This window comes from Crinia signifera, chromosome 11, assembly GCF_055691185.1.
Source record: "Crinia signifera chromosome 11, ASM5569118v1, whole genome shotgun sequence".
NCBI classification, from domain to species: domain Eukaryota; kingdom Metazoa; phylum Chordata; class Amphibia; order Anura; family Myobatrachidae; genus Crinia; species Crinia signifera.
Genome location: NC_139227.1, coordinates 6733568 through 6755783, shown reverse-complemented (window position 1 = coordinate 6755783; position 22216 = coordinate 6733568). Strand labels below are relative to the sequence as shown.

Here is a 22216-nt window from a genome sequence, read left to right as displayed (position 1 = left end):
AGGCGTTCCTACAGTTGTAATCCTGGAATGAATAACCCCCATTGTCTAGTCAGACAGTCAATAGGGCGACACCAAAAGTTAGACATGCATTTGTTAAACATTCAAGGGACGTGGTCTGGGACAAGGGACGTGGTCTGGGACAAGGGACGTGGTCTGGGACAAGGGACGTGGTCTGGGACAAGGGACGTGGTCTGGGACAAGGGACGTGGTCTGGGACAAGGGACGTGGACTGGGACAAGGGACGTGGCCTGGGACAAGGGACGTGGTCTGGGACAAGGGACGTGGACTGGGACAAGGGACGTGGTCTGGGACAAGGGACGTGGACTGGGACAAGGGACGTGGTCTGGGACAAGGGACGTGGTCTGGGACAAGGGACGTGGTCTGGGACAAGGGACGTGGTCTGGGACAAGGGACGTGGACTGGGACAAGGGACGTGGTCTGGGACAAGGGACGTGGCCTGGGACAAGGGACGTGGCCTGGGACAAGGGACGTGGCCTGGGACAAGGTTTATCTTGAGCTGTACAGAGAGTCTACGGTCATTGATCAAACCAAATTTATGTTAGCCCAACCAAATCTGATTGGATATTTATTGCAGTGTGTTGGATGAAAGTGACACAATTGACTGACATGTTGGCTTCTGTCATTTGTGTTATCGACTGACTTCCATATTTTGGGTCATCTTTTCATAACCTATTTAAATATTGAAAGTTAATTTAATACCCGCACATGATAAATAGCTAAAGGATATGAAATAGTGAACACGGAGAGTGAGGAGTCTTAGGAAATCTGGGCTGTGACCGAAGAAGAGTCTCCACTCCATTGGATGTAGCTTTTGTGTAGGAATACCTTTTGTATCACAACAAACGTATTGTCGTTTGTTGTTCTGGGACTCGCAATAAAATGAGAAATAAGGAATCCGATGCTTAAAGTAAGATTTTATTTAAACCTACACATTAATTGTATTGTATTTTTTTCAGGCGTCAGCCTTGCACCGTGCCTGAGGTTTTTCACTTCTGCTGGGTGCTGTTCATCAATGCCAAAGGTAACGTGTTATTTAGGTTGTATTTATTCTTTCCTGAACCCAAAATTGCTTTCTTTATGTTTTATCCAGTGATGGGTATTTCCTTTCTGTACTAGACAATGGTGATTTCTCCTGGGTGTGCGCTTCTAGTGTCCTATATGATGTACATGTGTCCTTGTTCCTCTTACTGGCAGTCACATGCTGCGTGCGTACGCATCGCACCTCTGTCATGGCATACCAGTCGCAGCTGAGTGTGGAAACACCTTTCAGTCATGACTGGCATCTCATGGTTGGGTTGTATTCAGTTATACAGGACATACCTGATGCTCATAAAACGCTAAGTTCCAGTGGGACATTTTTTAGGTATATTCAGAGGATGAGTCCCACTTTTCCTGCGCACTGAAAGTGTCCAGAGTCGTTCAGAAATGGTGTATGTACCGGTCCTGTGTTCATGCAGGAAACTGGCAATCCTACAGCAGTTGTGATTTGGATAACAGCATAATAATAAAATAAACATAAGCTACATTTAGAGACTTCAAGCTTTCAAGACCAATACAAGCAATGAAAACATTTTTACAGCAAAACGCATTTCTGGTGAATTTGTTACAAAACCCTTCTTAAATAATGATATCTTCTTTATTATTTATTTGCTATTTAAAACATTTAATCACCTCAGAACAACCTCTTTGCCACGGAATCGGTACATCTGTCAGAACAGACTTAGGTCTACAGTCATTAGGTCGACCCCGGAAGGTCGACTGTCCCGAAGGTCGACATGGGCCAATGTCGACATGGTTTTAGGTCGACATGAGTTTTTCACTGTTTTTTTTACCCGAATGTCGACACAGTCGACATGGACACAGTTGGAGTTGAGCCGCAGCCCCGCGCTTCGCTCGCAATGCTTCGGGCACGGTGCCTCGCTGCGCTCGGCACACTATTTTATTCTCCCACCACGCCCTAGTGGATGGTAGGGCCTGAAATACCGCCTGTCGGCTCAAAAAACAGTGAAAAACTCATGTCGACCTAATGACTGTCGACCTTGGCCCATGTCGACCTTGGCCCATGTCGACCTTGGCCCATGTCGACCTTGGCCCATGTCGACCTTGGCCCATGTCGACCTTGGCCCATGTCGACCTTGGCCCATGTCGACCTTTAACCCTGTCTACCTTGGGGACAGTCGACCTTGGGGACAGTCGACCTTCCGGGGTCGACCTAATGACTGTCGACCTAAGTCTGGTCTGACAGATGACCGTTTCCCTTTGCCACGTACAGAAATATGACCATGTATTTGTGTTAGCTGCCACACCATATATGCATTCTGTTTATACAAGTATAGTTGTCTCTACAGAACATTGGTATTACCATGTCCTGTGCTGTAACAACATTGTATGCAGAGAGTGGACTTTGTTTTGGCACAATGGATGGTACTTTGTGTGCTCGGCTTCTTGGCATCAGTGTCTGTGTAGTTATCAATCTCACGTGTGCAGTAATGGGAGCCTGCGCGTGCGTAGTCAGTAAGCATGAACTGCTCATTGTATTGGATCCCTAGAGAACGGACTATAACAGGCCAAGGCAGGAGTGCACAGTGGGAACTGAGGGATATGGTTATGTGGTAGGTTCTTCTATTATTAATTAGGGTTTCGACAAATTTTAGTTAACTTGAAAAACAATACATTAAAAAAAGTTTTTTTTTTTTTAAATTTGGGAGGCTATCTGGGGTAACGGAAGGGATTAGACCAAGCATTAAAGAACGAATACCAAAGCACATGTGAAATTACCGTTTCCAACTCCAGTTATTTAAACACGCTCACAGTGCATTTGTTTTTCATACATAAGATGCCCGCAACTAGTATTGTTTTGGTTCCAGTTGACCCAAGAAAAAGGTTGTCATATGACAAGGCTGACATGGCTATTTTCCACTTTTCCCCCCTTTTCGTACCGATTGGGGACGGTAAAGCTCCCAAATCATGGTGAGGGTACATGTTACACTAATTAGCGGTCCAGGTCCATGTACTACTGTAGCGCATGGCGACCATTTTGGGGTCAACCTATTTGACTGTCTATATAGACACTGTAGATCTTTCAATCCTCACCCGTATTGTTTAGTCTTCTATCTGGCCCTTTAGAAATTGGAACGAACAATGATGCTTTAGATCAACAAATGTTTTGCCATTGTCAATAGATTTTTATTCCATGGTCATTAAGTTTAGAATAAACAGTATGAGGGTGATTTGTAAAGCCTGCAGGAAGAAGCGGGTGGTACCGGTGTCATGGGACACACATGGCTGTGACGTACACTGTTATCTGTGTATGTATTGTGGACAGTTGTAGAACACTTGTTATATTCTTGGCTCATGCGTTATTAGATAGTGGTTTTTTGTTTTTTTTCTTATCTTGTGGTAAAGTGTAAATGCCTTTGTGCGATGTGTTGGCATAATCATGCTGCCCATCTAATTCTGCTAAGGGGCCCAGACCAGTAATATATTACACAGTAGCCGCATATATATATATATATATATATATATATATATATATATATATCTTAACCCTTTGAAAATGCCACTCAATTTCTTGAAATAAATATACAGCTAATTTAGCATTGATGAGCTGCACTGGGAACATTGCGGAGGAATGCACATTTCCAAGGGTTAGAGAAAGAAATCCGACAAAAGTGATGCGTATTATGGTAGGTAGTTCAGTGGGGGTAGGTTTTTTTTTTTTTCAGCTGACTTTTATTCCTTGTGCGTATTTGCCATCTGGTGGTATACTCACTAAAGTGCAGGTTTATAGAAGTGAATGTGTTGTCCATAGCAAGCAGCCTGTATATCTCCGCTAGGGGTGGAGTGCGGGCACAGGGGAAGCAGAGGGGGGCCGAGCTGCCAGGAGCTAGGTAGAGGGGAAGATGGAGCAGGCAGTGGGGAGAGCTGAACCCTCCGCCGTAGTTCAGATCCCCTTACAGCACTGGCAGGGCAGAGGTGATGCAGAGGGGGGACCGAGCTGCCAGGGGGGACCGAGCTGCCAGGAGCTAGGTAGAGGGGGGGACGGAGCAGGCAGTGGGGAGAGCTGAACCCTCCGCCGTAGTTCAGATCCCTGTACAGCACTGGCCGGGCACAGGGGAAGCAGAGGGGGCCGAGCTGCCAGGAGCTAGGTAGAGGGGAAGATGGAGCAGGCAGTGGGGAGAGCTGAACCCTCCGCCGTAGTTCAGATCCCCTTACAGCACTGGCAGGGCAGAGGTGATGCAGAGGGGGGACCGAGCTGCCAGGGGGGACCGAGCTGCCAGGAGCTAGGTAGAGGGGGGGACGGAGCAGGCAGTGGGGAGAGCTGAACCCTCCGCCGTAGTTCAGATCCCTGTACAGCACTGGCAGGGCAGAGGTGATGCAGAGGGGGGCCGAGCTGCCAGGAGCTAGGTAGAGGGGGAGATGGAGCAGGTAGTGTGGAGAGCTGAACCCTCCGCCGTAGTTCAGATCCCTGTACAGCACTGGCAAGGCAGAGGTGATGCAGAGGGGGGCCGAGCTGCCAGGAGCTAGGTAGAGGGGGAGATGGAGCAGGCAGTGGGGAGAGCTGAACCCTCCGCCGTAGTTCAGATCCCTGTACAGCACTGGAAGTGCAGAGGTGATGTAGCGGGGGATAAGCTGCTGTGAAAGGAACGTTGCGGGGTTAGGCAGAACACTGGTCAGTGCTCCCATGGTCTGCCCCTTCTCCAGCTCAGTGTCCCTGCCATTACTGACCCCCCTATCCCATCTATTTGTCAGCCTCTGTGTTTCCGTGTAACCCTCTACCTGGCGTGTGTTTTCTTTTTCTGAATCCATGTCTGAGTATACCCCCTAGAGATTATTGGACCTTGTCCTCGTAACCATGCTGTAGAAACACCCAACTATTGATATTCTGCTGTCTGCTGGCACAGTACTATACACCCAATAAGAGTTCATTAGAAATTGCAAAATCCAAACTAAATCTAAGGGCACATCTGCTTTATGGTCCTTAACACCCCTGTACAATCCTTCTATTCATATTATGGTGTTTTGTCTGATAACTACTGAACCTCAACATCCAACTTACTATTATCTGTTTAAACTTTTATTATTTTTTCTTAAATATCCTCATTTATGTATTAAATCAAATGATAAGAGTAAGGATATTGGAAATGTCTCTGAAAGGGCCTCAGAGCGATCTGTTAACGACTCCTGTGTTCTCCTGTGAGAACACTGGCCCTGCCTAGCGATTAAGAGATTAATATCCAGCTCGCTGGTTTTTAATCGCTGGGCGATAGCGACACGCGGGGATGCACACCGCTATGTCTAGTATGATCTAGTGAGATCGCTTAGAAAATGTCCCTAAATTGCTATGTGTGTAGGGGCCATTATGGGTGATATTCAATGCCGCCGGTGAAGGGGTTCGTACAGTGGGGATGGCTGGTTTTTGGCGAGGATCGGCAAAAAACAGCCATCCCCACTATCAAACCCCACTCACTGTATTCAATGTTTCGGTGAAATTCCCCTCAACCGCGAGGTTTGCCACAAATGCAGCGAGCCTGCTGCATTTTGTGGCAAGCTCCACTGTTTTGACGGCCGCACTCGCCGCTTCCACTTCGCGGAAAAGAACCAGAGTGAACGGAGGCAGTTGAATACTGACGCTGAGCTATCGGCACTGCTTGCCATCATAGCTAGGCCCCCTGTCGTCTGACTCGGTGCGCACAGCATCTATTCCAGCAGCTTGCAGAGCCACTGGTCAGGCCCCCACAGCCGCGAAAATGGGGGCATGGCCCCGTGTGAATGATGTTATTTGTAGGCCACGCCCCCTAATTTCAGCCGTGCACCACTGTCCCTCTTTGCTGGGCTGGCCAGTTGGGAGGTATGAGTTAATACGGTTTATCAGGTTATTACTATGCCATAATAAAACCTGGAGTCTTAGAATATGGAATCCTTACTTTTGGTGTTGAATGGGTTAACACTCTAGTGGATCTGGAAACCTAATAGGAAGGATAAATACCCCCCAGTAATCCGCCAGGCACCAGGTTCAGCATCACTAGTCGTTTATCATAGCAACCGCACACAGAAGGCAAGTTTGGGCTTGTCTGTATTACTCCCTGTAGCCTGAGGACTAACAAGGGACAATTTACTGTTCAGACAGTCACAGATTCACTCAGCTGAGTCTGACAGCTGCTGCAAACTTCAGACTGCGGCTAGCAACAGCCTTTATTCCTTGCTGGAGCTGGTGGAGGAGAGCGGTCTCTGGGGTGTACTGAAATGTAAGTCCGCAGTGAATACACATTTGTTACATTAAAACAATGCGTTGTGCAGTTTCTCCGAGTGATAGGAATTGCTTGAGTGCTGTTATTGTTTGGTTGGCAATATAATATCCATTATCTATGTACAAGTATATAGCGTAAGTGACAGCATCAGTAACATTGTATAATGTGACACTAGGGACTGTAACCAAGGTGAGGATCTGATGCCTGTCCATGGGGAGAGAGATCATGTTATTTATAGGACAAATATAGATCTGTAATCAGTGATCCTGTACAGCCATATCGTAACTAGACTGTGGTGTCATTATTGTTCTCTATTTGTAGTGTATATGCATTATATCATGTAAGAATGGGAAAGTATATTAATATGAGAGATGAGATGTCTGGAGGAGTATTGGTTTTGTGGGGGGATTTGCGGTCGGAGAGAATGAGATTTACTGCTGCGTACTAGGTAGATTGAAGCTGGTATAATGTGTCAGGGAAATGCCAGTTAGGAGACGATTACTGTAGGTAAGGCAGGAGGTGCTGAGCTCCATTTGCACCATGGTAAAGAAATGAGTGTTTTCTGGCAGCATTTCTATGGTGGAGGAGACGGCTCTATGGAAAAGACTGCACAATAAAATCACTGGTACTTGTTTCCTAGCACGGAGCCCACTATATTCAGTCGTATGGCATTGTAATCAATTTAAAATTGTATACCATTGTATATGGCATACAGTGCAATGCGATGCGATTTTAAATTGTATAAGCACCCTAATGCACAGGTGTCAAACGCAAGGCCCGCGGGCCAAATCCGGCCCGACAGACCTCGTCATGTGGCCCGCGCAGCCGCCGCCAGCCTTCACCTTTTATTCTCTTTTTTTAGATCTTTTTTGAAAGGTTTTTTTTGCACTGCCGGCGGCCATGTTCCTGTGGTCTTTTAAGATGTCTGCGGCCACAGGAACATGGCCGCCAGCCTCCACGGCTACGTGGAGGAGGGCCTGGCAGCCTGTTCCCTCTTATCGAGGCAGTGGCAGACGCTGGGTGGGGACGTCATGACGATGACGCCTCCCACCGAAGCGTCTGCAGAGAGGAAGGAAGGCAGGCCGAGTCGGGGGGCCGCAGCAGGACAGGAGTCGGGGGGCCGCAGCAGGACAGGCCGCGGCGCAGAGAGTGGAATTGAAATTACTGGAGCCGCAGCAGAAGTAAAGGAGCCTGAGGGATAAAATACAGTAAGTTACATAAAAAAACAATATATCTGGTGGTGGTGTCATGGCATTACTTTTATATTATACAGGGGGAGCAGCCTGTGGTGTCATTATTATTGTACAGGGGGAGCAGCCTGTGGTGTCATGGCATTATGCCATGACACCACAGGCTGCTCCCCCTGTATAATAATAATGCCATGACACCACAGGCTGCTCCCCCTGTATAATATAAAAGTAATGCCATGACACCACAGGCTGCTCCCTCTGTATAATAATAATAATGCAATGACACCACAGGCTGCTCCCCCTGTATAATAATTTGTGTCATGGCATTACAATTGTTATATTATACAGCGGGAGCAGCCTGTGGTGTCTTTGCCTTATTATTATACAGCGGGAGCAGCCTGTGGTGTCATTGCATTATTATTATACAGCGGGAGCAGCTTGTGGTGTCATTGCATTATTATTATACAGCGGCCCTTTGAGGGTGACCAAACTGCTGATGCGGCCCCCGATGAATTTGAGTTTGACACCCCTGCCCTAATGGGTTTTTTCAATGATAAATGGTCCCCCTATACGATTTTTAATTGTATAAGCACCTTAATAGGTGCTTACAATGTTAAATGCACCCCCACGCCACTGCCACTATCAACGCCAACCCGAAGCATGGTGAGCGCAGCGAGCCCGCGAGGGGCGGTGATACGCATCCTCCAACCTTTTCATACCCCCAATCAAACAAGGATCACACAATATTTTTTAACCCTTTGAGTGGTGAGTTTTCCTGGGGCAGGACTAACCTACCAGGGCAGCTTTGCCCTGCACCAGAAATACTCACCACTCAGCTGCAGCTGAGCCGCTGGTCTTATGCATCAGCCCCTGCTCCCCTGGGACTACTGCTGGCATCGGCTGTTTCCGACCGCTCGGTGCTCAGGGAAGTTCCGAGCCGCTCGGGTGTTCGTGCATTCAGCTGCCCGAATGCCTGAGGGCTCCCGAGTGACCCCCGAACTTCCTGAGCAGGCTCTGGAGTCGGCAGATAGCAGCCACAGGGGAGCTCCGGCGATGTGGTGTATGATCACCAGGGAGGTATGCGATGCAAGAGATGTGTGTGCCCCTAGAGGTGGTGCGCCAGTGGTGCACAGCTGGAGGAACCATGTGCACACTTACTTATCAGTGGTATGCCCGGAAATATTCCTGGAGAGGCCGTTCCTGTAGCGCAGCTCAGCCCAGAAAACTTCCGGGAATACCACCATAGAGGCTAATGGAAAAATCGATGGTGAAGAATTTAGCTGGATTCAGTTTTTAAGTTTCATTAATGAATGTATTAGTCTCAGTCAGCGTTATTCACTTTCATTTTATGTGACCAGCACATTCGCTTTAATACATTACTGAAACCCGAAAACGGAATCCGGCGCCATTCTTCGCCATCGGTTTTTCTAGTTGCTCCTAATCTGAATCCATTATTCTGACCCATATTCCCATATTACAGTCCTTTCTCTACTCCAGTGTTTTCAGACCTCTGCCCTCTAGGCGCAGTGTTTTTTTTTTTAGCAAAATCTGGGCTTCTAATAAGATGGTTAAATAAGAAAAAAAAAAAAAAAGAAGAGGAATGAAATCCCCCAGTGACAGCGCACAGCTGCATGAGTGGGTACGGTAGCTACATGGCCAGTCTTGGCCACAGAAACAGCCGCCATCTGCTCGGCCATGCTGATATCATGTCAGAAGTTCTGTAGTGATCTTTGGGTCAACACTGTAGATCCAGGATTCATCTCCACTGATCACTTTACCAAACAAGAGGACGGAGCCTGCAGACAGCAAGGATACTACAGAGCGTGGTCTGGGTTCATGTTGTATATTGGTTCTCCCAAGCATACAGTAGCTTACATCCAGCCTCTCCAAGTATACGCTGTCTGTCTGAGAGCCACTGTACCAACCATAGACTTCACATTCTGCAATAAATAAGGGGTGACAATAAATGTATCTTGGATAAGTTATGTAAAATCCCCACAGACTTACAGTATTCTCCACCCGCAGCCGAAGGGTGGCCTCACACATCAGGGCCGAGTCACGGTTGCCCAGACTGGGAATGTGTTGTGGCCTACATAGGTAAATGGGAGCACACAAGTCATTGAGTCCACTTCAGATGGATGGTACTGGTACAAACGATGACCGCTGCTCTCACAGACAGACTGCTTGGTGACAGAGCGGTTTCATAGATACTGTATGTCTGACTGTCCATATACATTTCTAATTGCTGGAAGCGAATGCCATTGCAGACATGTCTTGTGTCATAATCAGGACTAGTATTTGTTTTGCAAATCTAAATGGGCAGATACATTTAGTTGTGGAAAGTATTGAAATTATCCTTAACCATAATTACTTCAGTTAAGCAGTTGAGTATTAGGGAATCTGTGGGTACAAGATCTTCACCTACTGTAAGGTATTTTAGTTAAGGATACAATAGGATGGGAAGTCCAAAACACATAACCGTAAGTTTTGATTATATTTTTTTCAGGAATACATATGATTGGTCGGGATGCCGGCGTGACATATTGAGGCTAGATTTTTAAGGACATGTGCTGTACGAGCATCATATTTCAAACTAGTAGGCACGCTAGAAGCAAAAGCTTTGAAAGCTAGTCTGCTACCTTCTGTGCTTGTGCATGTGTGAGAAAGAGGTGTAGTTTCACTCTCTCCCAGCAGATGGCAGTGTTTCGGAGACTCGTATATAGAATAATCGGTTCTGTCTCATGCTGTGTCCTAGTTTGTGACCCTTTTTTTAGGATTAACTATTCAGTTGTGATTTTAATTGTAATCGTGCCAAGTTAATTTGTCAAAATAGGTGTGAAATATGCCAAGCAAACATTTTTATTCATCCATAATGACCTGCAATGTTACCTTATATATAAAATTTTCTTTTTTGCACATGTTTAATTTGAATTTGTATAACAAATGTGAGGGACACTGGCATTATTAGCGAATATTTTGCGCATCTCTCACCGATATCGATCCAGACACTTGGAGTGTCCCCATCTTTAATTGTGCCCAACACATAGTTCTTTTTTTTCTATCCCTGTGTAATGGTTTGATTGTATGTTATTTTGCTTTATGTGAAAGTTTGTCCTTTGTTGCTTAACAGAAATATGACTCATTCTCGTACCTCCACACTATCGTATCGTACCTCCACACTATCGTATCGTACCTCCACACTATCGTAGCGTACCTCCACACTATCGTAGCGTACCTCTACACTATCGTACCTCTACACTATCGTACCGTACCTCTACACTATCGTACCTCTACACTATCGTACCTCTGCACTATCGTACCTCTGCACTATCGTACCTCTGCACTATCGTACCTCTGCACTATCGTACCTCTGCACTATCGTACCTCTGCACTATCGTACCTCTGCACTATCGTACCTCTGCACTATCGTACCTCTGCACTATCGTACCTCTGCACTATCGTACCTCTACACTATCGTACCGTACCTCTACACTATCGTACCGCTACACTATCGTACCTCTACACTATCGTACCTCTACACTATCGTACCTCTACACTATTTATATCTTCACCCCTTTCATGTCTTCCATCTGTACAGTCGTGTAAACATTCTGATAATTTAATTAACTGGCACCCACCGAAACTGCCAAATCATTGATGATGATGATGAATATCGGCAGTGGGGGGTAAGGTGGCACAGTAAAGGCCCCTCCAAGGACTAGAATTTGTTATTTATGGTTGCACATGCCCATCACTTGTATCCGCCATGATTACTCACCTGCAGTCATGGTGAATATGATTATAATAACTAAGTGGTGAAAGGTAATTAAACAATTAGTAACTGTTAATATACAAAAAGCATCAGGTCTCTGATAATTCATTATTTCTTTTCCTGCATTTTATGCCCCTTTCCCACTGCAGCTCTTAAACTGTAAATTGACGTTTTTTCCCCACAATTTACCGTTTAAGGCTGCAGTGGGAAAGCGCCTGAGTTAAAGTTAACCGGTATTTCGACCCGTTTAAAAAGCAGAGTCCTCATTACACCTGCGCATAGTGGGAAATACTAGTTACCATCAGCCCCAGGGACTGCCCGGATCCCAAATAGACCCCACCCGCTGCCTCCCCACTGCCCTGCATCCATCAGCCACAGCATACCTCCCAACTGTCACGATTTTAGAGGGACAGTCCCGATTTTCGGGTCCTGTCCCGCTGTCCCACCCGCGGCAGGCATTGTCCCGCTGCGGGGGGGGTGGCAGTTGGGAGACCCCCAATCTAGTAGAATAGACGCTGTGCGCATGCGCACAGCGTCTATTCTCGTATGAAAATGAGGTTGCGGCTAATTAGCATAAGCCGTGCCCTCATTTGCATACGCCCCGCCCCCGTGTCCCTATTTCATACGGACAGAAGTTGGGAGGTATGCACAGGGAGGGACCTGAAGTGCTGTGCCCATGCCGGACCCCGCTGCCCAGATCCCCCATGCAGGTAAGTGCCAGGGGAGGGGGTGGGTGCAGGGCAGGTACCAGAGGAGGGAGGGGGGTTGCAGGGCAGGTACCAGGGGAGTAAGGGGGGGGGGGTGCAGGGAAGGTACCAGGGGAGGGAGGGGGTCCAGGAAAGGTACCAGGGGAGGGGGGGGGGGTTATGAAAGACAGGCACACTTTTTTAAACGGTTCACTGCGATGTGAATAGCACTTAAACGGTATTTAAAACGGTAATCTAGTGCAATGTGAATGCTAATACCGTTTTAAATACCGTTTAAAAATACCAGTACTTTAACCGGCTCTGCAGTGGGAAAGCAGCATTAGCAACACCGTTATTGCAGTCAGCACAGTCCTAGAGGTAAAGCAAAACAATAATAGTTCCTGTCTGCTTATTTCTTGTACATTTGCACCGTATCACCAAGGAAATAGAGTCCTGACTGTACAACACTCCATCTTATCAGTACATTGCCATGGTATCTGCAGCTACGTCATATCTGCGTATTATGCAGAAGATTGCAGACAGGCTTGTACATACAGTGCTCCCCCCCCCCCCCCCCCATACAGATGATATTGGACTTCCTGTTTTTTTTCTGCTCACTTCAGACCTGCCCATAACATTTACAACCCTGTTTGTTTAGACCCCCCCTGCCGCACCATAGGAACACATCTACCCATTACATTGATCTGGTCGGTGTTGTCCTGATTCTTGACAATCAGAGGGAGGGAGCGGAGTGTTCCGTGCCTTGTTCTGGGCTGCAGCCTCTTTCCTAGTGGGCAGGTTAGGTGGCTGTAAGCAGACAGCACATAGCGGGAGCTCAGGTTCTGTCACTGATGATCAGAGGGACATTGGTCCTGATGATTTAGAGGAGAGAATCCTGCAACTTGTAATCCGGGAATTTTGTCATCAGTTATTGGTCAGTGGTCACCAGGACCTCTATGTGGTTAGTATAGATAGACAAAGCTTAAAGTGTTCACATTTACTCTACAAAACCCTGTCCAGGTGTATATAACATGGCATAATATTGTGTTTTGTTATGTGGAGGGGACATGGGGTTGTAGATGATCACATCGTTCTCATACTGTGCCTAGGACTGCTTGGCTTGGCACTGCGGAGCTAATAGAATTGTCTCCTATTTGTTGATTCGGCTTCAGCTCGTGCTCCCCTCAATGCAAGGGTGACCTACTGCAGAATCTACAATTTGCCTCATATCTGCATATATACTACAAGGCAGGACAACTTGTGCCTCAGTCTTACCCCTGCATCTCACCCCAAATCCTTTATCCCATATTTTCAGCCTTCCTGCCTAACACTGCTATCCTCTTCTCTCAGTTACTATGAAGTCCATTGTCACACTACCTCCCTGGTATCTTATCCCTCCCTCTACATTTGTTTATGGTTAGGGTATTCAATAATATGCTCTATACACAGATGCCAAAGTCATTTGGAAGTTGGGTTTAGTCCTTTACTTTGCAAGAGGCGCCATGGTGTGGCCCTGGTGCCATTAAGCAGAGCCTACAATCTTTACAGAGCACTGTGCAGCTGCTCCGCTACTCACAAGACCCAGTGCAAGACGACATCTACAGGCTCCTCCAGTCTTCCTGACCAATGGGAGCTGCCGGTGCCAACACCACAGCTGTCGCCTCAGCGTCTGATGTCACGGCCGGGAAGGCTGTCGTGCGCGTGTCCCACTGTCATTCTCTGCACCGATGCCAGGCTCAGGCTGTTTAGTGGCAGGCAGCAGCGGTGCCAGCGCAATCTAGGGGTGGACAATGGCGGTAAGGCCGGGAAAATGGGAAGGCGGCATCTGCGTATTGGCTCCTCTGCACTTCACAGATCAGATGTGCAGGGAAGCCAATCCTGACAGACCCTGGCAACCAAGGACGGGCTTACTGGCTGACTGACAGCCAACCCAGCAGAGCCATATTGTTATACACAGTGTCCGGGGCAGCCGAAAATGCAAAAAAATTGTAAAAAAAACAATTCCTAAACTAAAATAACTGCGCTCTTCAATTTCGCTCTGCATGTTGTGTGCATGTGCACAACTTAAGAGGGAACACTGGTGATGCCTACAGATGTTTTGTCCAAGTAATTTTTGTCGACTACTGTTTATTTTTGTAATGTACTTTCCCAGTTTTGGTTCCATTACAGCTGATTGAGACACAGATTCATTCTCCAGGAAAGTGATGACATTAAAAACTATTGTTTTATAAATTCTTGCAAGCTTTATTAGATGAAGATTTAGTTCTTATTCTCCAACGATATTCCAAAAATGGCATGGACAGAATTGTTAATACCTCTTAAGGCCCCCATACATCGAGGCGATTTGGTCCGATTTCGGCCAATTGCGACCAATCGGCCCATTAAATCGGACCAAATCGCCTCCTCCTGACATGCCGTTGGGTCCGATGCGCGGTCCAGTGCGCATCAGACCTGACCAGGTGGTCGGACCGGTAGGCCGTCCGACCACCCGTTCCTCCAGGTGGCGAGGGGGCGGGAAGCAGGGATGCATGCTCGGGTGTCCATACACGGCTGTGAGACGTTGCAGGCAGTGTATGGGCACCTTTAGAAAAGATAATACATATGGACATAGTGATATTTCAAACTAACTTCCATAGAGATGATGTTGGGGTCTGATCGCACCACCTGAAGCTTTCTAAGTGACTGGGCTCCACGGAATTTATGTCCTAGGAGGACACAACTAAAAATACATAAACCTTATGCACAGAACAGTCAGACTGGAATATGCATATTTACAAGCCATGATTCCAGGAGAATGTGTTTTTTGGACCATTGAGTGAAAATGTTAGTTTTTCAACAAGTTACATCAGCTCATGTTCACAGATGAAAAAGTAAGAGAACAAACATTCCTGCTGTACAGTGACCTGTAGTAGGGTGTGTTTTGGGCCTTCCTTGCTGCATTTGTCATGGGTGCCTTGAATCTGTGCAGGGCACTATGACCTTTCAGCGCTGTCGTGGTATTTTTACTGCTCATACCCCTTTCACACTGCAGGGGAGGGGGGGTGGAGCGGGGGATATGCTGCTTAGTACCAGGGGAGGGGGGGGGGGGCGCAGGCCAGGTACCAGGGAATGGGTGGTATATTACTGGTGAATTACCGTTTTTGTACCTTTCACAATGGGTTCAATGTGAAAGGTACAATAATGGTAATCAACCAGTAATATACCTTTTACGACATGCTGTGTGAAAGGGGTAAAACTTTCTCTGACCCGGTAAAAAAAAATGTTTAAAAAACCGGGTCAAAGCAGGTTTTGCAGTGTGAAAGCAGTATCAGTCTGAGTCATGTGTCAGGAACCAGGGTAATCATCCTATATACACACCTAAAAGCACCCAGGAATGGACAATAAAAGAACATTGAACTCTTCGGAGGTAGCCTTCTATGTGCCATGATCGGAGTCATATGTAACATCTATAGAAAGAGCTGGGGAAGGCACCATAACATGAGACAGCTGGGAGCACTCTACTGAAGAAACAAACTACCTTCTGACAGGTGCTGGGTTCCTATTGACAGCTTTACACTGACTATTCATCTGGGTAGTCTCACATTGATATAACCAACATACACTATGAATTGTGGACCTATCGCATCATTATTCAATTACTCTTGTTGGTGGTGCTCCATAGTCATAAGGATATATCAGGGAAACTGGGGAAGAGGACTCTCTTTGTTCGGGCACAACTTGATAAATTCTAATATTATTATAACATACATTAATGCCACTGAATGGAAATTAATTTAAAAGTAAGAAAAGTATGTATGCAAAACTGTGAAAACAATATAAAGATATCAAACAGGTGAAAAAAGTGTATGTGTATCAGCCTCAGTCATGAATGGTCTCAATTTAGGGATTTTATCCCATGAGGCATTGATTTAGCCCGGCTGATATTTATTATAAGTGACATACGTGTAAATAATACATAGACAATCAAAATGAGGTATATACAATAAAAATTGGTGAAATAATTTTTGTGGTACTTAAGTGATCGTCACAGATGGATTACCACAGCATCGGCCTGTGGTATCCTCATAATAGATGATTTTTCTGTAATTGTTAAATATAGAACCTCAGAATCGATATCTTTAACGAGGAGATAAGTTTCTGCGTTTGGGAAAGAGAAGAGAGGAAATCAAAGCTGCTCTCTTGTGTCTCAGATTGTTCCTACTGTCCGTCTGTGTCTCGTCTCCTGGACAGTGAATGGTCCGGATGAGGGGGCAATTCTATAGAGATCAAATACTCAGAGCAGTGGAAGGAAAATATAGGGATCTGCTGTTGTAATCCAGCACCTAGTTTCACCCCTGTTGGTTGTGACCAGCGCAGGGGGTCATGCAAGGGCTGGCCCCAATGAGAGTTCCTTAGTATAAAGTACAGATAAGAGTGTTAATTTAGATATATTTTATTCACATAGACATATAGTCTTCATAGACAGTGTATACTCTAATTCATTATACTCCTAATTCCCAATGGCAGTTAATCAGTCCATCTATTTCCTAATTTAAGCCCCATGTAATACTCTATTCAAATAAAGAATGAAGGGGTGATAGACTGAATAAATATGTACTTAGCTTCATAAGAGCTCCATATCTCTCCTGTGGGCATCTCTAGCTTCCATCTGTGATGGTCATACCTGCTTCTGGACGCACGTTTCATCTGGAGGCTTGTTCACTTGTGAACAAGCCTTCAGGCGAAACACACGTCCAGAAGCAGGTATGACCGTCGCAGATGGGAGCTAGAGATGCCAACAGGAGAGATATGGAGCGGTTATGAAGCTAAGTACATATTTATTCAGTCCATCAACTAGAACAATAACACTTGTTGGTACTTTACCGCTTTCCAAGATTTGATAACGCTCCTCTGAAGTTTCTGAAGAAATATTCAGAATTTAAATTATTGTAGCATTTCATGGAGTGCCATGCCTGTAGTCACAGCATAATAATAATGGTTTGACCACTTCCGTGGTATGCCCGGGCTGAGCCATGCCACTGATAAGTAGGTGTGTGCCAGTGGTGCCTTTGGCGGCACACCACCTCTAGGGGCACACAACCCCCTGTGTTGCTCCTCGCCCATGGGCTCCAGAGCGGCCCTGAACTTCCCTGATGTTCCGGTGTACGAATGCTGGGGCTCCCCTTCCGCTGCCCCCCACCAATGCCAGGCCCTGCTCTGCGAAGTTCACGGCCAGTCGGGAGCCCTCAGGCATTTGTGTGTTCGGGCACTTGAACACATGGGTGCCAGAACACCCGAGCCCCCCACTCCTGACAGCCTCTGAACTTAGCTGAATGCCGATCAGCCAGAAACAGCCAAAGCCGGCAGCAGCAGCCCCAGGGGAACAGGGGCTGCTGTATAAGTCCAGTGGCTGGAGCTTGAGTGGTGAGTATTTCTGGGGCAGGACAAACCTGCCCTGGTAGGTTTGTCCTGCCCCAGGGAAACCCACCACTCAAGGGGTTAAACCAGCCAACCCTGCTTTTCATACATTTGCTTACTCTTATGTTACTGTTTTTGTTACGATTTGTCCTCATACACTATTGCTGAAGTTCTGCCAAACTCCTGGTCCTGATCTACACAGCTTCTGTCTTTATTTTCTCACAAATGTGCTTCTTAATCTTATTGCAATATGCCAAAATACTTGTGTATCTTTGTGCGACCAAATCTATACACAAAGTGCTACAATGCACCAAGTCCTGTTGTGCTTTGTATAAAGATTCAGACTCTGTCACTCAGATACACAAGTGTTGCATATGAAATCAGTGCAGTCGTGAAGCTCTTTTGTCACTTTGCATTGTGCTTAAGATGCACATTTATGCTAATAAGACGACTGGGGCCGCTCACTTTGAGGACCCGTCTATACATCAATTCTTCCCTCTCCTTCCCCTCCTGCTACTAATGGCACTTTATACAGGAACAGAAGTCAGAGCACGCATTCATGCAGTATAAATACAAAGCTGTATATTTGGGGAGGGAGCGCAGTGCATTAAAGGTTATTACTTTTTCAAATGATTGTTACTAAAGTGATACATCCTTGTGTTAAATATACAATTCTAACGAGTTTTGTCTTTGTTTTTTAGGAAACTTTCCAATGATAAGTGATGATCTAGTGAATTCTTATCACCTCCTGCTCTGCGCTTTGGATCTGGTCTATGGGAATGCATTGCTTTGCCCAAACCGCCGGGAGCTCTTGAATCTCAGCTTTGAAGGTATGAAATGCATGGAGTAAATAAGCAGAGAAACATAGCGGAAGCCGAACAATGGTCCTACAGATTTAGCCATGCTCATCTATCCTGCGACAGGCACATGCGCTGCGCCAAGTTGCGACATAGTATCCCGCCTGCATATTCCTTAAGGTGGCCATACACACGCAGATTTATCTGCAGATCTGGATGGTTGGAACAAAAACCTGGTTATGGATGAGAGCAAATGACAGTTGACCATTTGCTTGGAAATGCTGGAAAACTGACAAACTGTCACTCATCCATAACCATGTTTTTGTTCCAACCAGCCAGATCTGCAGATAAATTTTACTAGTGTATGGGCACTTTTATACACGCACACATGCACCCTATTTGCGGGCACACATACTGCGCCAAGCTTAGCAGGGAACAATTTTCCAGCAGGCGAGATTAGTGTAGCTACATCTGAACCTTTAATTATATACTAAGGGTATCTGATTACTTGCTTTAATTTACCACGGGAAAAGGGGCCTACACATGGGGAGATGCGACTGACAGTGTAAGCGATGCTACTGTACATCACTCAACGCTCAGCAAGACCGCTCGGCACACAGCAATGTGTTCGCGCTGAGTGATCTGTCAGGGCTAGTGTTCTCTGGTGAGTACACTGGCCCTGACCGGAGACTAATATCCAGCATGCGATAGCGACGTATGGGGCTGCACATTACTATCGCCCCAACATATGGAGCAATGTAGGGGCATTTTAGGGAGATCGTTCAGAAATTACCCCCACATCGCCCAGTGTTTAGGCCCCATAAGTAACACCGGAGGCTATTCTAGTGTCCCTAGAGCAGGCATTCCCAACCACGGTTCTCAAGGCACACCAACAGTGCAGGTTTTAGTGATATCCAGGCTTGAGCACAGGTGACTTAATTAGTACCTGAGTGATTATGATTAAACCATCTGTGCTGAAGCCTGGATATCACTAAAACCTGCACTGTTGGTGTGCCTTGAGGACCGTGGTTGGGAAAGCCTGTTCTAGAGTCACATCGCTTAGAAAATAGCCCCAAATCACCCTGTGTGTTCGGGCTGTAAATCTAAAGCCCATCTAAGTTGCAGTTAGCCAAAATCTGATAGTAAAAAATGGACTCAAACTTGACTGGCGCTGTGTGTACACAGCATAACTCTCTCTGCACATTACATCTGCCCCACCTGCAATGCACATGGTTTTGCCCAATTTGAGAACAAATTTGGGTACTTATGTATTATCTGGGCTCCCATGTTAAATGCACCCCATTTTTTCATACCCCTACTATCCAACTACGCATGGAGTTGATTTTATATAGTGTGGCGAGCCAACGTGCCCGAAGCGTGGCGAGCGCAGCGATCTCATAAGAAAAACGGGAGCCCAGATATTACATAGGTACCCAAATTTGTACTGCGATCAGATCTGAATAAGGGCCCTTATTTTTGCGATTTGCTGCAGTTAGGAACATGAAGCAACCCGGATCTGCCTTTTATCATTGCAGACCAGCTTCTGATTCCCTGCATACGCTTTCCTGTTTCTAGCATAATGGGCCTGATTAGCAGCCGTGTGCAACACCAATATTCAATTATGTGAATAATTTTTGCTAACTGCGCACGTGTTTCAGAAAACCCTACAGCGCATGTGTTACACAGTGTGTTACATATAGGTGCTGTTGCCATTAGGAAACGTGTTGGAACAGTGACGGGTGTTACTGAGCGGTGACTAGTAGTGCGCATTAACGTCTGTTTAGTGTGCATGCCATGGGAGTGTTGTGGGTGTGTTACCATGCACAATTGCAGCACAGTACGCCATGGTCAGGCTGATAAACAGCACCTGCCACAGGGTAAGTGCATGTTTCAATGGTGTGACCGTGATGGTGCGTCCTTATACACCAATCTATACTACAGCATGCATGGGCTGCACAGATATTCCAGAGGGAAGGAGTTTGGGGCATTTCCACCAACTGGCATATGGGTGCCCTCAAATATAAACTGCTTCATGTTCTTTTGTATGCAACTCAAAATCAGACCCAATGTTTGAATCGCCCCCTTCTCTCTGTCAGTGCAGGTCAATAAGGGGTGCTGTGCTATCATGGCGGTGTTGTCTAAAATCGCGCCCACCACGCTTCTAATATTTGGGAGAGGGGGGAAATTGGCTAAAAATCTAACGTTTGGTGTAGAAAGCCTTTAGTAGTAAAACGTACCTTTTGTGAACTGTACAAGGTCCCCAGTGTTTCTGAATGGGTTATTTCCTATTGCTTACGATACACTGCAGGATGTGTAATGTCCTAACAGGTGGATATGTTTCTCCAGGTCTTCCTGAAGATTTCTCCAGCAAGGACTATAAGCCACCCACTGAGCCACCCTGCATCATAGAGACACTTTGCTGCCTGCACCAAGGGTTAATTCTGGAAGTTAAGGGCATTAAAGAACATTTCTGGAAACCATATATCTATAAGCTCTTTGATAAAAAGGTAACGACTGCAGTTTGAAAATTGGGAATGTTCTAGAACTGTTCTAGTGCTTGCATTGTAGAGTTGAATAGTACAGTACAATAGATATACTGATACCTCTTACAGCTACAGTATGGTACGATAGATATACTGATACCTCTCACAGCTACAGTATGGTACCATAGATATACTGATACCTCTTACAGCTACAGTATGGTACGATAGATATACTGATACCTCTTACAGCTACAGTATGGTACGATAGATATACTGATACCTCTTACAGCTACAGTATGGTACCATAGATATACTGATACCTCTAATAGCTACAGTATGGTACGATAGATATACTGATACCTCTTATAGCTACAGTATGGTACGATAGATATACTGATACCTCTTATACCTACAGTATGGTACGATAGATATACTGATACCTCTTACAGCTACAGTATGGTACAATAGATATACTGATACCTCTTATACCTACAGTATGGTATAGTGTTCACTCTAGGAGTGACAGCGGGCAGGGCGCTGGGGGGCGGACCGGGCACGCCGACGTCACAGCTGGTTGCGTGCCCGGGCTGCCGCCGTTGTCATGAAAGAGGCGTGCTTGGGCCGCCATTGTCATCAAAGGGGACGGGCCCGGCCGCCACCGTCATTAAAGGGGGCAGGCCCGGCCCCTCCGAAGCCACTGTGCTGCCGGGGAACCGCCAGGCATCGCCGTCTACGGCGACGCTGGGCTTCCCCGTGAGGCTTTTTTAGCGGGGCGCTGCGAGAGGGGCAGGGCGCATTTTGCCCTTTAAAAATCGGGCAGGGCGCAGCGCCCCGCTAAAACAGCCTAGCGGGAACACTACGGTACAATAGATATACTGATACCTCTTATACCTACAGTATGGTACGATAGATATACTGATACCTCTTACAGCTACAGTATGGTACGATAGATATACTGATACCTCTTACAGCTACAGTATGGTACGATAGATATACTGATACCTCTTATAGCTACAGTATGGTACCATAGATATACTGATACCTCTTACAGCTACAGTATGGTATCATAGATATACTGATACCTCTTACAGCTACAGTATGGTACCATAGATATACTGATACTGCTTACAGCTACAGTATGGTACAATAGATATACTGATACCTCTTACAGCTACAGTATGGTACAATAGATATACTGATACCTCTTACAGCTACAGTATGGTACAATAGATATACTGATACCTCTTACAGCTACAGTATGGTACAATAGATACACTGATACCTTTTACAGCTACAGTATGGTACAATAGATACACTGATACCTCTTCTAGCTACAGTATGGTACAATAGATACACTGATACCTCTTACAGCTACAGTATGGTACGATAGATATACTGATACCTCTTATAGCTACAGTATGGTACAATAGATATACTGATACCTCTAATAGCTACAGTATGGTACAATAGATATACTGATACCTCTTACAGCTACAGTATGGTACGATAGATATACTGATACCTCTTACAGCTACAGTATGGTACCATAGATATACTGATACCTCTTACAGCTACAGTATGGTACGATAGATATACTGATACCTCTTATAGCTACAGTA

General features: G+C 46.1%; 1 protein-coding gene across 2 annotated transcripts in view; it reads left to right on the top strand.

Moving 5' to 3' along the window:
- The window catches only part of RBL2 (RB transcriptional corepressor like 2), a 62279-nt gene that overhangs the window by 10833 nt on the left and 29230 nt on the right, over positions 1-22216 (top strand). For both annotated transcript variants that reach the window (XM_083164581.1, XM_083164582.1), the window contains exons 4-6: positions 978-1042; positions 18019-18147; positions 20461-20621. In XM_083164581.1, the coding sequence (XP_083020707.1) occupies positions 978-1042; positions 18019-18147; positions 20461-20621 (355 nt within the window). The remainder of the gene's footprint in view (positions 1-977; positions 1043-18018; positions 18148-20460; positions 20622-22216) is intronic.